Genomic DNA, 17305 nt, shown 5'->3' on the forward strand with positions numbered 1-17305 from the left:
GAGTGTTTCAAACCCCCTGTTAGCATTCTAGCTTACTTGGCAGTTTTATCCAGACTCTTGCAACATTGTTGAACCAATGCTTGCTGCCAAGTTCTCACATCCCTTATCCACTGTGTTCCTGGGAGTGCATATAGTCAGGATGTAGAAAAACAAGCAGCAGCTTTAGCATTAGCAACATTAGACTTTGAGTTAATAAGTTCTTTCTTTGCTGTAACCCGCTGAATCTTTGCTCCATAAAAATGTAACTCTGTACTTTAAGGGCAATGCAGGCTAAGGAATTTAAGAAAAAACATTTCAAGGGAAAGTAAGTGTTTTAGCTGACCAATCTTTATCAAAAAGGGGTCATAAAATGTTAACAGGCCTCCGGGCCAGAAGATAATGTACAAAAAATAAGACTCTTGCAGGAAAGAACCTGATATCGATAAAAGTTAACATTGATGGAATGTTGAGTTGACTCTGTATTTTTCACCTTGCTGTATGTACAACTCAGGGTATAAAAGCCCTCTCTGAAAATAAAGTAATGGGCTTCGCTCACTGAAGCTTGGTTACCCCATGTCATTCTTCATTTGCCAACGTCGTCCACCCTGAGGATATCCCTGGACTCTGCTGAGGCTGGACCCGGGCACAATATTGTAAAGTAATTAGCCTCCAATTAAAATAAATAAATTCATATTAAAAATTTTTTAATAGCATGTAATAAACAGTGACTGGAAAATGGAATAGCATCCAATACATTTAAAAAATAAAGTTTACATTCAAATGAAGTTAATTTCAAATAATTAATATTCAAAATAAAGTAATATTAAAATAAATAAATAAATAATTTTAAAAAACAATTAATAAAAACCCTGGACAACAGGGCTCAGTGAGCTTCCCTGGTTGACAATAATTTGTACATGTTGTCATACATCACTGCTGGGAGAATTAAGCACTGTCCACATGACTCCACTGGGCTTTCCTGGTGGCTCAGCAGTGAAGAATCTACCTGCCAATGCAGGAGATGTGGGTACAACTCCTGGGTCAGGAAGATCCCCTGGAGAAGGAAATGACAACCCACTCCAGTATTCTTGCCTGGGAAATCCCATGGACAGAGGAGCTTGGGGGGCTACAGTCCCTGGGGTAGCAAAGAGTCAGAGGCGTCTTAGCAACTAAGTAACAACAACTACATACAACTCCACTGGAAGAGGACAACTGGGAGCCTGTTCCTGGTCTCCCCTGAGCTCTGCCCTAAGTGCCTCTTGTCTTTGCTGATTCTATTCCGTATAGCTGCAATAAACCACTGCCACAGTATAACAGCTTTTCTGAATTCTATGAATTCTTTGAGCAAATCACGAACCTCAGGGTGGTCTTGAACACACAATAGGTATGAACACTGTAAGTCAGTCCAGGTTCTGATGTAATGGGAACGTATTCAACCCTCAGAGCTCATCTCCAGAGAGTCAGCTCTGTCTGCCTCAGATGCAGCAATACACCATAACATTAGAGTACTTCAAATAGCGGCCACTCCAGGAGAGCTGCAAGCTCAGCCTACCTCTGTGTTCTCTCAGCCTCAGAAAACTTTCAAGAAGTTCATAGGGTTTCAGGATCAAATTTAAGCCCTCTAGATGAGGAGGAAACACAGTCAACCCTAGGTATGGCCACTGAAATTCCTATCCCCTAGAGTCCAGGTCGGTTCACTGAGAGGAGACACAGCAGGGGACAGACAAACATGGATCATTAGAAGCAAAAATGTTTTAATTATGTAAGTGATCCAAATGCATTTTAGACAAATCAGAGAATAGATTTAAAAAGCAGATTCAAAACTTGTTCATCGGCTACCTCCCTGAGACAACCACTATCAATATTTTTGGGAAAATTCATGACTCATCATTTATTCATTATACAAATATCTGCTGAGCATCTATTGATTTTATGAGACTATAGCAATCAAAGGCAGAACCATGTTTCTAGCGGAGCTCAGTGTCTATTGGGAAATCAGCTATTGCCCAACTCTCTCAGACCCTCCTCCAAGTCACATACAAAACAGAGGTTTTTAATGAAAATGAGTCCATATACAACAGCAGTTCTCAAAGTGTGGCCCCCAGGCCAGCAGCGTCAACTTGTAATTTCTAAATGCAAATTCTCAGGTCCTACCCTATACCCTCTGAACCAGAAATCCTAAGGGTTAGGCCTGGCAATCTGTTTTAATCAACACAGGTGATTCTGATAATGTCACTGATAGAAAAAAATACATACTGCATCTGGCTTTTCTTATTCAGTGATAAACCATGAACACATTTCCATGTCTCCAAGTATTCTTTCTTGCACATTTTAATGGCTGCATAATGAGCTAACTAGAGGCACTCCTGGGCCTCCATTTTCCTGACCATATCTGTGATGGGTGTTTTAGTTCGCTTCCATTTGTGATGGAAATCATTTACTTGGTGTACTTTGAGCTTTACTATCTGCTTTCTCACAAATGCACAATATGGACTGGTTCCCAAGAATGCTCTGCTCTTGAGAACCTACATGATCTGAAAAAACTAATGGGACTGAGAGTTTTGTCTTGGAGACATAGCATGTAAGGATATATTCTATGTGGGGGGGTCTGTCTGTTTTTCCCTTCCTTCACATAAAACCAAGTGAGCCTTTCTGCCTTAACTTTGCTTTAATGAAGAAGCCAGAAGGAAAAACACAGCAGTTGTTATTGTTTTTTGTATTCACACCTTTTCCTCCTGGGTTAACTTTTCAGAACAAGACTGGATATTGACATGGGTGACAAAAATGCATAGGCGTGACTCACCAGATGGGAGGTTTCAGTCTGAACAACTTCTCTGCTGCCTGGACAGCCTTCCCCACATCACTGGCCAACATGCTGACACTGAAGAACTGACCTACATCCCAGTAGCTGTTCATTTTCTCCAAGCTCCCTTTTCTTCCCAACAAACTGTTCAGCCGGACACCTGAATAATTTGAATTTTAGATAAAGTTAAGACAAATCTTCCTAGTTTCTATCATATCATATAAGCCTTTAGATAGAACAGAAACTGGGCATTGTATTTGGGCTGCAGCCTCATGTGTGCTATCAGAGAGTAACTGTTCCTTTTGCGATATAATGCTGGTTGTTTTTGTTGTTGTTTAGTCGCTAAGTTCTGTTTGACTCTTGTGACTCCACGGACTGTAGCCCGCCAGGCTCCTCTGTCCATGGAATTTCCCAGGCAAGAATACTTGAGTGGGTTGTCATTTCCTTCTCTAGGGGATCTTCCCAACCCAGAGATCAAACTCACGTCTCCTCCATTGGCAGGCAGATTCTTTACCACTGAGCCACCAGGGAAGTCCCCTAATGCTGGTTATTTGAGCATAATTTTGAATGCTGGACTTGTGTTGTCAAAGCATATCAACATGTGCGGTCATGAACAGTTTTACCTATTTTCCTCAGTTCCATGGAAGTTTCAAATTGTTGTCCAGAGACTATCAGCAATACCGCAAGGTTGATTCCTGAATAAAGAGATGGCTGGAGCGCAAACCCTTTGCGATACCTGTAATTATAGAAGCACCAAAACTCCCTTTATATCAGATTATAATGGAAGAAAAAAGTGTAAATAATAGCACATATCAATCTTCTCATGAGAATTTTTACTGTTCTAATTTGTTTTCCAACTCTTTGTCCCTCCCTGCCCATCTTTACAGATAGCTACATGCACCAATCAGATAGCTTCTTAAAAATGTCATAATAGCAACACAATAGCACTAGGGAGTTTTGAAATCTTTCTTCATCAGATAGCTTTTAGAGAAAAGCTGTGGTCATTGTATAAAATAAGGAAAGTATATTAAAGTGTACAAAAGAAATGTAAAACTTATTATAATTCTACCTCTGAAAGTGAGCCACAATGTCAACTTATCATTTTTAAAGTTATACTCCATTTGCACACTGAGCATTTTTTATTTCATGGAAATCTCAACAGGTATAGGCCCTTTCTCTGTAGGCCGTCTGTTTGTTTGTATCACAAAATGGAATTATTTTTTCATGTAAGAAGCAGTTCTGCCAAAATGTTGGATCCCAAAGAGCAGTGGCATAAAGTGAGAAAAGGGGCAGTGATGGTTTACATTAGGATAAAGAACAAGACCCTAAAATGTGAGTGCCATTTTTACACTGAAAGGTTCACCATGCCATTTAAAATTTTCTTATTTATCGTTTGTCTACACATAAAAAATGTATTTCTCTTCCATGATCAAGTATGACTACCAAGATCAGGGAAAAAAGAATCTGATCAATGAAGTAATGACACAAAAATGTTTTTTTGTAAACCAGCAGTGACTTTATCACTCATGTGACAACAGGAGGATTAAGCACCAACAAAACATTCATTGTGAAAGGGAGAACTTATCAGTTAAATCTGATCATATCATGAAATCAGTTAAAATCCGATTCTGTGAACTTTGTGGCATGATACAAGTACCCTCAAGTGGAGCCAAGGACATCAAGAAAGTTCTTCCAACCTCAGTCAACAAAATTCCAATAAAACTGAATGCTCTCTCCCTCCCACTCCTGCTATGTTTTGGGGATTTTAAACTTCATATCCTACTGTATGTGACTTTTTTTCCATTTTCTTTTATTATGGAAAGCTATCTGGGAAGAGGGCAGAGAGGGTGATTTCTCTATGTTTCTTACCCATAAATCAAATAGGCCCAGCTTGGGGACAGACAAGTCTCTAATTCGGAGTCAGGACTGCAGTCCCAGGTTTGTGTCTATCCAGCCCCATGACCTTGGACTGGCTCCCTGCCTCCCGAGCCTCACGTTCCACATCTCTGAGAATGAGACAATCCCCATGGCCTCACCAGAGCCAGCATGCCTTGACCAGAAGATCAAGCTTCATGTGCTCCTGTACCCACAGCACTACCTTCTGAACTGCATGGGAGGGCTCTGATGACTTCCTTGAGGGAGCCACAGGCAGTCTTTTCCTGACCTGGGGGTTGAATTCCTGGCCACAGTGGTGGGAACACAGCTTTCTATTTTGCCCCTGCCGATTATTTTCCTCTGTTTCCCTTCCCTTCAACACCCCGAGTGATTCTTCTTGACCATGCAGTGCACTGGGTACTACTGGGGATTAACTAAGACTAAAAGAAGGTCCCTGCCCTCTAAGAACCTATACCATGAAAGAGGTAAGATCTACACACAATTAGTGAAAATACTGATTTTCATGGGTGGCAAATTACCTAAAACCACACAAATCCATCTAGAGGGACTCATAGCAGACAGAGAGGCTTGAGATGCGGCATGAAAATGGACAGAATTGTAACAGCAGCGATTTAGAAATGGAATCCCCAGCACAGAAAATGGCAAGAGCAGAGATGGGAGTTTGGGGAGCTCCTAAGGAACTCCAGTTTATGTGGCCATATATCAAGGAGTGAGAAACAGGGCTAGGGGCAGGTTGGAGAAAGTCTGCAGAGCACCCAGAACAGTGATCTACGAGTTTGAAGTTGTATTTAGTAGGAAGTGGAGAGGTATTTTGGGTCTTTGAGCTTCAGGAAAAGTAAGCTATTAATCTATGAAGGATACACTTTACAGACACCAAGCAGAGAACCTACCTGGGATACTGTTAGAACATTCCTGGAAAGAAAGTAAAAAAAAAAAAAAAAAAAAAGGCACCGACTGAGGGTGGTGTTGATGGGAAAGTTAGGGAGGAAGGGAAGGCTCACAGAAGGGATGGAATTGGGAAATGACTATATGGGGAGAAAAGTAAGTGAAAGTCATCAAACATTAAGCAAAAGTACATGCGGAGAAGGCTAAAGAATGGTGGTAAGAGAGCGAGACAATGGAAGCCATCTCTTATGGAGAGGAGGGAATAGCTTCAGTCTTAGACATGTTGAGTCTTAAACACCAGCACCAGCTTCAAAGAATAGGTAATCAAAGAGTGCAACGTGGGGCCAAAGTTTAGGATAGGGGCTGGGCTGGAGACTGATTACAGTCCAAGGTGTGGGAGTGACTGGGATTACCAGGGAACAGCGTAGATGAAGAGAAGAGGGGAGAGGACAGACTCCAACCTGTATAGAAGGAAAGCAAAGAAGAGGGGGAAAGGGAGCAGTCAGAATGAAATGAGACCAAACAGCAGTACCAAGAGCTCTTGCGATGGAAATGGATGATGCAGGCTGTATGCTCTATCTTCAAATACACCCAGGTTCTGACATCTCATTGTTTTCATCATTACTACCCTGGTTCAAGCTACCATCAGCTCTTCTCTGAGGTTCTAACTGTTCTCTGTGTCATCCCTCACCCATGTGGTAGGTTACTTAACAACCACAACCCCTGCCAAACCACTAAGCACATGCCTTTGTCATGTTTCCCTCTCACAGGTGGAATCTGTGTCTCTATCCCTTTGAATCTGGGCTGACCATGTGGTTGGCTTTGATCAAGAACGTGGCAGAACTGACCTTGTGAGAGTTCCTGAGCCTTGAGAAGCTTTCTGGTTTCCACATTCACTCTGTTAGAATGCTGTCCACCACATAAGGGAGCTGGTCTGGCAGGACTAAAACCACTGCTAGAGAATGGAGGCTCCCACCAACAGCCGGCACCAGCTGTCACATGTGACTGAGACCATCCTGGACCTTTCAGCCCTGCTGACTCTCCAGATGACTACAACTTTAGGGATGAGTTCAGCACTTCAGGACTAGAATCAGCAGAGGAACTGCCTGGGCAATCCACAGAATCATGAGAAATCATAAACCCTTGTGTTAAGCCACTAGGTTTTGGAGATGCTTGTAAATGATAGCTGACACACCCCCTAACATGTATTCTTTGTATAACCGTGAGAGTCCTCTGGTTAAAATGCAGCTCAGATCTTGTCACTCCTCTGCTCAGAACATCCAGCACTGTATCGTCTCACTCTGAGTAAAACAGTCGTCTTCTTTTGCATTTCCTGCCACTCTCCCCTTTGCTCCTGCCTCATCATCCTTGCACATACTCGACATACTTCCTCTCAGGGTCTTTGCTGAGGAGATCCCCCTCAGCTCTTGTTCTTGCTGTCCCCCACCCCACTTTTGGAACACAGTTATTTGCAAGGCTCATTCCCTCACCACCTACACCTTATTCACCTTCACTGAGCATCCTATATAAAACTGCTGACAACTCCCAACCATCCCTTCCCTTGTCCCTGATTAACTTTTCCCCAAAGCCCTCACCATCAGCTGATATTCTATTTTACTGTATTTGTTTGTCTGACTTTCCTTACCAGCAATGCAAGGTCCATGAGGGTGTGTCTTCAGATCTGCTGTTTATCCCCATCATCTAGAAGAGTTCCTGGCATGCAGTAAACCCTCAGAAAACATTTGTTGAATGATTAAATGAATAAGAAATGAACAGCTCACTGAGAGGAGGATGCCATGATGGTGGTGGAACAAGGTTCTGGAAGGAGGAGCTGGGAAGGAGGGTGCTGAGCTTCCTTGCCCCTATAAATGCATGAACTTGTGAGAAGAGTGTCACCAGCAGAAAATGCTGTTTCTAATGGTTTGCTTTTGGAAAAAAGAATCTGGAAATTCCCAGACCACGTGTATGGCATCTTTCTTACTGCCAGCAAACAGACAGATACACATGTGTAGGGAAAAGACCTGGACCCTGAGCTCATGCAATTCTATTCTTTGCAAAGATGCATGTGTTACTGACAAAGGCGGCCAGTTTACCATTCGATGGCGCTGTCTCTGCTGGCATCATCTTTGCAGTCCGAATCTAAGAAGATGTCCTTGTAGATCCTCCCACAGAGACAGAACATGTCGGGGGCCGGGTGGTCACAGCTCTGCAGAACCTGGAGCATGACCTGCAGGGCCTTCTCACGATCACCTGAGCTGTTTCTCCTGAAAGATTCAGTGATAAGATGACAAACGTCTGACTCAAGACACAGAGTGTATATATCTATGTCTATATCTATATATGCATTCATTCTGTGAAAGGCTGGTGCAAGGATGCTGTACTTTAACAGGAAAAAATTTAAGTTATCTTTCATTTTTCATATTCAAATGAATCAAGTGCTTAAGATCCACACCAGTAAGTCTCATTAAATCATACTCAGTCCTTACCTGATCTTTTCTAAGTTAGACCTAGACTGTGGATGAAAGTGTATGCAGATCAATGTATTTGGAAAGACAGAAAAAAAAATATGGCATCTTCCTGTTGCTGGATGGAGAGTAAAGATTTCAGAAGCTAAGCCTGAATCATGAGGATGAGATAGTCTGACACAAGGTTCCTTTGGAAAAGCTGCAGGGTCCCCAAATCCAGAAAGCCAAGATGAATTTAGAAATATATCTTGGCATTCCTTGACCTGAAATGTCTTGCCATCCTCAAACAGGGAATGACCCCACCAGTAATTCCTGTTATACTCATCAGAATCAGAAATTATTTATATATTCACAGATCACAGTCTTCTTTATTAGTACATTATATGGTAAAATTTTCACTTTATACACAAGAAATGGATTCCTTAGACAGCTGTTAAATTTTTTTGCCACAAAATATCTTGAGTTTGTGGCTGTGAAATATTAAAAGTGTTCCTGTGAAGGTTTGAAAGCACATGTCCATCAGTAATGAGGACTGATTAAGTCAATGGTGGTTAATGCTATTCATATTATAATATAAAATATTAAACATTTCTAAAAAGAAATGAAGCAGCTTCTATATAATACTGCTATGGAAAAGTCTCCAGAACATCCTGTTAAGACAAGAGAGCAAGGTGTTGAATACTGTGCACAGAATGCTACCTTTTTATTTAAAAAGGGGGGGATGTGAATAATAAATGTATCTCCTTTCATTTCTTCAAAATAGAAAATAAAAAGGTAAGAAAAATGGCTACTGATAGGTTGAGGGAAAAAAAAAACATGATGAAGAGGGCAGAGACAGATAGAAAGTTCCATTAATACGTCTTGGAATTTGGCTTTGAAACTACATAAGATTTTTAAATTATTCTTTTTAAAAATGAGACAATTCTTAAAATTTTGCCTAAAGAGAGAGTTTGCTAATGAACATACTATCTGAATTTGTGGCTGGGGCAAAACAAATGAACCTATGCATCTGGCTGACAGCTTACCCAAAAAAGAGAAACTAATTTATCACATGATTTACAAACACAACAATCCAACTGTATTTTCCTAAGAGGATATAACCTAAGGAAAAAATATAAATGCAAAGAAATCTTATATAGTTTCCAGTAAGCATACTATATAAGTGATAATAGTGTATGTGTGTGCTCAGTCATGTCTGACTCTTTGCCAGGCTCTTCTGCCTACGGAATTTCCCAGGCAAGAATACTGGAGTGGGTTGCCATTTCCTCCTCTAGGAGATCATCCCAACCCAGGGGTCAAACCTGTGTCTCCTGCATCGGCAGGCAGATTCGTTACCACTGAGCCACCTGGGAAGTCCAAGTGATAAGACAGTACTGGTGTTTTGAAAAAGAATACAAAAATTTTAATTTAGTATCATTAAGAACCAGAATTTTCAGCATAGGAGAAATAAATACAAAATCAAAGAAGCAAAAATCCTATAGTCCTAAATTTGAATTGGAATATCAGTAGGAATTCATGAGGTGGTCTCCCCAGCTCTATCTACCAAAAAGGTCCAAAGCAATGACCAACTCAGTAGCAATAAGAACCTTCAAGCCCTGACTGGGGTCTGTAAACTTCATCTCTCACTAAAGAAACCAAGACTCCGTGACAGAATCACTGATTCAACATATGTCTAAGATGATCCTGGAACATCTTAACCCACAAAGAAACAAAGAAGCTACTAAACTCTTATCAAAGACTCAGGAGCCAACTTGAAAGTTTTTGGCTAAAGAGGGGACAATTTGAGCATTAAGAAGAAAAATAACTATAAAGCATTGAAATACATTAATTATCACTAAAACTGTGAGTTCATAAAGATCTTATAAAACTCACTGGTCACTCTTAGAGGATTCTAACAAACCAGTTCACTGTTTTTAAAAAATGATCAAGACAAAATTAAGCATACAGCTTCCTTTTCCCATACAAACTGTAACCAAGTCACTGATGAGGGAAAATTTCTCTTTATAAATTTTTTGTGCTACTAACTCAGGAATTAATTATAAAATTCAAATATCACTATTTTACAACTTCTAACGAAGTAATGGATCTAGGAAATGATCAAGGGCCACTAGCATCACAAAAAAAAAAAAAACAGCTGAAGTACACAATCAACTATTAAGTAGTCTTTAAAAAAATCAAACCAACCTAAATAGACATTTCTCCAAAGAACAGATAGATGGTGAAAAAAGCACATGAAAAGATGCTCAAAATCATTCATTATCAGAAAAATACAAATCAAAACTACAGTGAGGTATCACCTCACAGCAGACAGAATGGATATAATCCAAAAAAGCTACAAGCAATATATGTTGGAGAGGGTGTAAAGAAAAAGGAACCCTCCTACCCTGTTGGTGGGAATGTAAATTGGTACAGCCCCCATGGAGAACAGTATGGAGGTTCCTTAAAAAAACTACAAGTAGAACTACCACATGATCCAGCAATCCCACTTCTGGAGAGATATCCAGAGAAAAACATAATTTGAAAAGATACATGCATCCCAATATTCACTGCAGCACTATTTACAATAGCTGAGACATGGAAGCAACCTAAATGTCTATCAACAGAGGAGTGAATACAGAAGATGTGCTATATATGTACTATGTAATATTCAGTTCAGTTCAGTTCAGTCGCTCAGTCGTGTCCGACTCTTTGCAACACCATGAATGGCAGCACGCCAGGCCTCCCTGTCCATCACCAACTCCCGGAGTTCACTCAGACTCACATCCATCGAGTCCGTGATGCCATCCAGCCATCTCATCCTCAGTCGTCCCCTTCTCCTCCTGCCCCCAATCCCTCCCAGCATCAGAGTCTTTTCCAATGAGTCAACTCTTCACATGAGGTGGCCAAAGTACTGGAGTTTCAGCTTTAGCATCATTCCTTCCAAAGAAATCCCAGGGCTGATCTCCTTCCGAATGGGCTGGTTGGATCTCCTTGCAGTCCAAGGGACTCTCAAGAGTCTTCTCCAACACCACAGTTCAAAAGCATCAATTCTTCGGCGCTCAGCCCTCTTCACAGTCCAACTCTCACATCCATACATGACCAGAGGAAAAACCATAGCCTTGACTAGATGGACCTTAGTTGGCAAACCATAAACAAGAAAGAAATAATGCCGTCTGCAGCAACATGGATGAACCTGGAGATTATCATACTAAGTGAAGTAAGCCAGCAAGAGACAGGTACCGTATGATATTACTCATATGTGGAATTCAATTTTAAAAAATGATTCAAATGAACGTATTTACAAAATAGAAACAGACTTACGGATGTCAAAAACAAATTTATGGTTACCAAAGGGGAAACATGGTGGGAGGAGGGATAAATAAGAGCTTTGGATTAATATGCACACACTATTATATACGAGATAGATAACCAACAAGGACCTACTGTATAGCACAGGGAACTCTACTCAACATTCTATAATAACATATACAGGAAAAGAATCTGAAAAAGAATGGCTATATGCATATGTATACTGATTCACTTTGCTGTAAACCTGAAACTAACATGATATTATAAATCAAGTATACTCCAATATAAAATAAAAATTAAAAATTTAAACCAGAATCTGAAATAAGCCTTCAGATTTAACTACCAACTTACAGGAATTGTGGGGTTGGGGGGAATGCAGCAGAGGGACTTACTAAATTATACCACAGGGATATGATCAGCAAAATCCAGAAATTTTCTAACTTTATATGACAAATGCTTCTTTGACAAGAAGAAAAAGAAAAAATAAGAGGAGAAAAGTTGATAAGAATTAAGAGTCTTATCAACAAAATGCAATGTGTAGACTTTGTCTGGATCATGTCAAACAAACTCACTATTAAAAAGAAAAAAGACACACAATTTGGAAAATCTGAACACTGATATTAAGGAATTATTGCTAATTTTTAGGCATGATAACTGTGATGGTATTTTACAAAAATTTCTTAATCTTTAGGACAATATCTTATAGATGAAATATTTATCATTGAAATGTCATGTCTCTGCTTCATAATTAACCCAGTGTTGGGGTAGGGGGAGTCAGTGGGAGTGGGAAACAAAACTGGCTTGTGATGGTAATTATTGAGGTTGATAAGGAATAAATGGGGGTTCATTATGTTACCTTCTACTTTTGAATATATTTGAAATTTATATAATAAAAAAGGGACGGTAATAATCCTGACTTAACAATTATACTTCTAGAATCTATACTATAGAAATAGAAACATATATACATATATATTTTTAAGAATTTTTGAACAAATGTTTATTATGGCATTGTTCACAATAGTGAAAAACTGGAGATGATCCAAATATCCATTAACAGAAGAGTGGTAAAATATATTTTGTAACAACCAAACTACAGAATATCATAAAACCCTTGGAGAGAAGCAAATCCATATGTAATTATATAGAAGAACATCCATAATAGCTCAAGGGGAAAAAAATTGCTGAACTAAATGAATAGCACAATCACACTCTGTAGTAAACACTATTTACATATAAGTTTATGTGCAGAGACAAAAGTCTGGAAAGATACACATTAAATTGTCCAAAAAAATCACTGCTGAGATTTGTTCAAGGTGTTCCTGTGCTTATGTTACTAAGAACTATTCTAATAAAGAGATTATTCTTTTTAATTTCTGGGCAATTTTACAACAGGCTCTTTTTTATGCTTTCTTTCCTGAGGACCCGTACCTCAAAAGACTACTTATGCCATCCAAGAAGACAGATTAGTACCTAAAACAGCCTTTCTCAACTGGGTTTCTGCTAGAGAAACCCTAGAGAAAATTATTTGATTATCTGAGTGACTATTTTCTCCATTCTCCCAAGGATGATACATAGCACCATTAAAGATGTATGAGTTTATTCAGTTAATACAATGAATGCTTTAGGTCTTAATTCTCTTGGAACCCAACCTGGGCTAAGAAGGGCTAATCTAGACACTTGACATCCTTCTGGAGGCCTGCAATAATTAGGCTTCTATTTCAACTCAGACTTTCTCTATTTTCTATCTTGGTCTTGTCCTAATACATTGAATCCTTCCTCTCTTTGGCCATAGAATCCAACTTTACCAGCCTATGAACTTGATGAACAGCCTACCCATGATATGCTTTAATTTTTAAGAGCCAACAGCTACCAACTCAACTCAAATTTACTAAAGCATTTAAATAATTTCTAGAGTCTGTTGTGAGAAAATGAAAACAATTAAAGCTTTAATGTAGCACAAAATTTCTATAACTGTTATGAGCCAACTTTTGAGGTGTTCAGATTCTGAAAAGAATGTACTTAACTCTTTTAAATACTTAATTATTGATTTCAGTCCAAGTTTGTTTGGTTGGTTTTCTTTAGATCAATTACATCAAAATTTCCCTTGAACTTTTTCATTAACTTGAAACTTACCCCTTTCATTAACTTGAAACTTACCCCTGTTACTCACAACAAAAGGTCTTTTGAGGATAAACAAAACAAAGAATCAAACATTTGCAAAAAGTAAAAAGCAAAGGGATTTTCAGCTTAAAAGCCACTTTCAGATAGGTGCTAAATAGCTAATCCCTTTGGTGGTTAATAATCAGTTTTCAGATCTGCTTATTATTTTCACATCCCAAAGTATCCAAGAATAAGCCTACAGATAAATAGTTCTGTGTATAATCAGTCCAGCCACATCTGTTTCTGATAACAAGTCCATTTCACAATTTAAGAGTGGATGTTAATGAAGACAGTAGGGTCTCAACTTTGGGTGCATACTAGAATGACCTCGGGAGCTTTAAAAACCTTGCTGTCCAGGCTGTACCTCATACCAATTAAATCAATCTGTGGAGATGGGATTCAGGCATCAGTATCTAATACTGGACAGTCTGATTCAGTATGTCTTCTTCATTGCTAAATCCACTGATTAATTCTCAGCCCTTGTCTTTGACCTTCCAGCAGCATTAGACCATTGAGTACTCCCTGCTCCTTGGACCACCTTCTTCCTTGGCTTGCAGAATACCACACTTCCTAAATTTTCCTTCTACTTCAATCTAATTCTCTAGTTCTCATTCATTGCTCTGATCTTTTAACACTGGAGTGTCCCTAGGCACAATGCTTGGACTTTTCATCAGTAACTGCACCAGATCCCTTGGTTATATTATCCAGCATCAGGATTTTTCAAGCCATCTATATATATTCTGACGATGCCCCCATTTCTATCTGCAGCCCAGAGCACTTCCCTAAACTCCAGACTTATATATCCACTGCTTTCTAGGCATCTCACTTGCATGTCTAATACCTCAAACTTAGTGTGTTCAAAACAAAACTCTCAATTGTCCCATCAAATCTGTTCTCACAGTCATTTTCATCTTAATGATGGCTGATCCATTCTTCCTGTTACTCAAGCCAAAAACTTTAGAGTTAAGTTTCATTACTCTAACACCTTCTGTTCACTCAACAAAATCTGTTGGTTTTTATTTTAAACCATATCAAAAAATGGCCTACTCCTCATGAATTCTACAATGACCACCCTGGTCCAAGTCACCATCATTTTCTGCTTCCACCCTTGCCCCTCTACAGTCTATTTTCAACACAGCAGTCCAAGTGATCCTGCTAAACTCTAAGTCTGAACATGTCTCTCAAAACTTTCCGTACAAATCATATATCTGATAAGAAGTTAACATTCAAAATAAAGAACAACAACAACAACAAAAAAACACCAAAAATCTGATTTAAAAATGGGCAGAGGATCTCATAAACATTTTTCCAAAGAAGGCATACAGATAAGCTAACAGGTCCATGAAAAGATGCTCAACATCATTAGTCACTGGGGAAATGCAAAAACAATGAGATATTACCTCACACTTGTTACAATGGCTATCATCAAAAAGACAAGAGATACAAATGTTAGTGAGGATGTGGAGAAAAGGGAACTCTTGTGCCCTGTTGGTGGGAATATAAATTGGTGCAGCCACTATGGAAAACAGTGTGGAGATCCTCAAAAGATTAAAAACAGAACTACTCTATGACCCAACAACTCCACTTCTGGGCATTTATCTAAAGGAAACAAAAGTACTAAGTCAAAAAGATACCCACACTCCTGTGTTCATTGCAGCATACTTTACAATAGCAAAGACATGGAAAAACCTAAGTGTCCACAGACAGATGAATGAATAAAGAAAATGTGATGTGTGTGTGTATACACACATATACATACACACAAACACATACATACACATGTTCACAATGAACTAGTATTCAGCTATAAAAAAGTAAGGGATGGATACACCTTGAGAGCCTTATGCTAAGTGAAGGACATCAAAGAGAGAAAGAAAAATACTGTATAATCTCACTTACATGTGGAATCTAAAAATGAAAAACTGAATTCACAGGTATAAAGAACAGATTGGTGTGCCAGAGGGAGGGGGTGAGAGGTGGGCAAAACAGTAAACTGGGTCGAGACCACAAACTCCCAAGTATAATCATGTAAGAATTGAATCGCCAGTCTATGTCTGACGCAGGGTGCAGCATGCTTGGGGCTGGTGCATGGGGATGACCCAGAGAGATGTTATGGGGAGGGAGGTGGGAGGGGGGTTCATGTTTGGGAATGCATGTAAGAATTAAAGATTTTAAAATTTAAAAAAAAAAAAAAAAACTCCCAAGTATAAAATAAGTAAGTTTGGGGGATATAATGTACAGCATGATGACTATAATTACTACTACTATACTGCATATTTGCAAATTGCTAAGAGATATCTTAAAAGTTCTCATAACAAGAAAAAGATTGTTTATGTAAGGTAATGGATGTTAACTAGACTTACTGTGGTGATAATTTCACAATATATAGTGATAGTGAAGGCGCTCAGTCGTGTCTGACTCTTTGCGATCCCATGGACAGTAGCCAACCAGGCTCCTCCATCCATGGGATTTTCCAGGCAAGAATACTGGAGTGGGGTGCCATTTCCTTCTCCAGGGGATCTTCCTGACCCAGGGATTGAACCCAGGTCTCCCACATTGTAGGCAGACGCTTTACCGTCTGAGCCACCAGGGAAGCCATTCACAATATACATATATTGAATCATTATGTTGTACACTTGGAACTCATATATATATGTCAATTACATCTTTAAAAAAAAATCCCCCCAGTGGTTCCCATCTCAGAGCAAATGTCAATTCTCTTATGAGGCCCGACAAGGTTCTGTAAGACCCGGTCCCCACTGTTTCTCCAACCTCACTTCTTACTACCCTCTCCCCCGACCATCACTTGCTCTGCTCTAGCTGCTCTGATGTTCTACATGCTGATACCTCAACTCGGAGGGCTCTTCTCCCACAGTTTACATGGTATGTTCCCTCATCTCTTCTTGATCTTTTCTCCAAGTTGCTCTCTAATAAGTGAAGTCTTCTCTGAGCACTCAACTTATTGCCATCTCCCAGACTCACTGCCCCTCCTTATCATCCTAACCTGTTTTCATAATTTTACTTATTTTAAAATTATCTCCCCCTACTTAAGAATATAAGCTCCAAGATGGAAGGATTTTGTTATTTTGTCTATTTTCTGCTGTGCCCCAGGGCTTAGAACTGGATCTGCTAAAAAGAAAAAGTGTCTATTAAAGAAATGATAAACTGAGCAGGACTAAATGTACTGACATGGAAAGATCTCCAAGCACTGACTGCTAAGTGAACAAAGGAAATAACAGAACATCTCCTGCATGGTCTTGTATTTTAAAAACCCTGTGGTATGACAGTTTAGTAGCATGTAAAAGCTGACAAAATTATCTGAAAGGACATATACCAAACTGACGAGAGAGGTTATTTCTGGAATACAAGTGGGATCACAGATTAGAATTACAAGGGACAACTGCTTTAAATGTATTTTTTTCCAATTTTTCATAAGGATACATAAACATATTCACGTATTACTGATGCAACAAAATGCATGGAGTAAAAACAGAATACTGCACTGGAAATATATAAAGCTAGATTCCAGTTATTTTCATACCATGCACTATCCATCTGAATTTGGAACAAGGTACTTGCCCTTTCTGTACCTCAGTTCTTCACTTGAAGAGTATGTTCGGCTTTGTAACACAAGGTTACTGTGAGCCAGAGGTCTGCCAGAGCACTGGTTTGTCACGAATCATCCTCTCTGCCTCTCTGTGTTCTATACTGTGTGTCTGTGAGAGAAATTTTATAGAGTGGGAGACAGAGTTCCAAAATAACTTTCTTCTAAGCCAGCTCTAAGAATTAAAAGCAAAGGTCTCATTAGAGCGGTATGCTTTTCAGA

At 39.4% G+C, this 17305-nt stretch overlaps 1 protein-coding gene across 1 annotated transcript in view; it reads right to left on the reverse strand.

The window, feature by feature from the left end:
- MAP3K15 (mitogen-activated protein kinase kinase kinase 15) overlaps positions 1 to 17305 on the reverse strand; it is a 143490-nt gene that overhangs the window by 47360 nt on the left and 78825 nt on the right. The window contains exons 7-9 of the mRNA XM_070291395.1: positions 7657 to 7827; positions 3406 to 3518; positions 2783 to 2942 (exon numbers count right to left, since the gene is read on the reverse strand). Of these exons, the coding sequence (XP_070147496.1) occupies positions 2783 to 2942; positions 3406 to 3518; positions 7657 to 7827 (444 nt within the window). The remainder of the gene's footprint in view (positions 1 to 2782; positions 2943 to 3405; positions 3519 to 7656; positions 7828 to 17305) is intronic.

This window comes from Ovis canadensis, chromosome X, assembly GCF_042477335.2.
Source record: "Ovis canadensis isolate MfBH-ARS-UI-01 breed Bighorn chromosome X, ARS-UI_OviCan_v2, whole genome shotgun sequence".
NCBI classification, from domain to species: domain Eukaryota; kingdom Metazoa; phylum Chordata; class Mammalia; order Artiodactyla; family Bovidae; genus Ovis; species Ovis canadensis.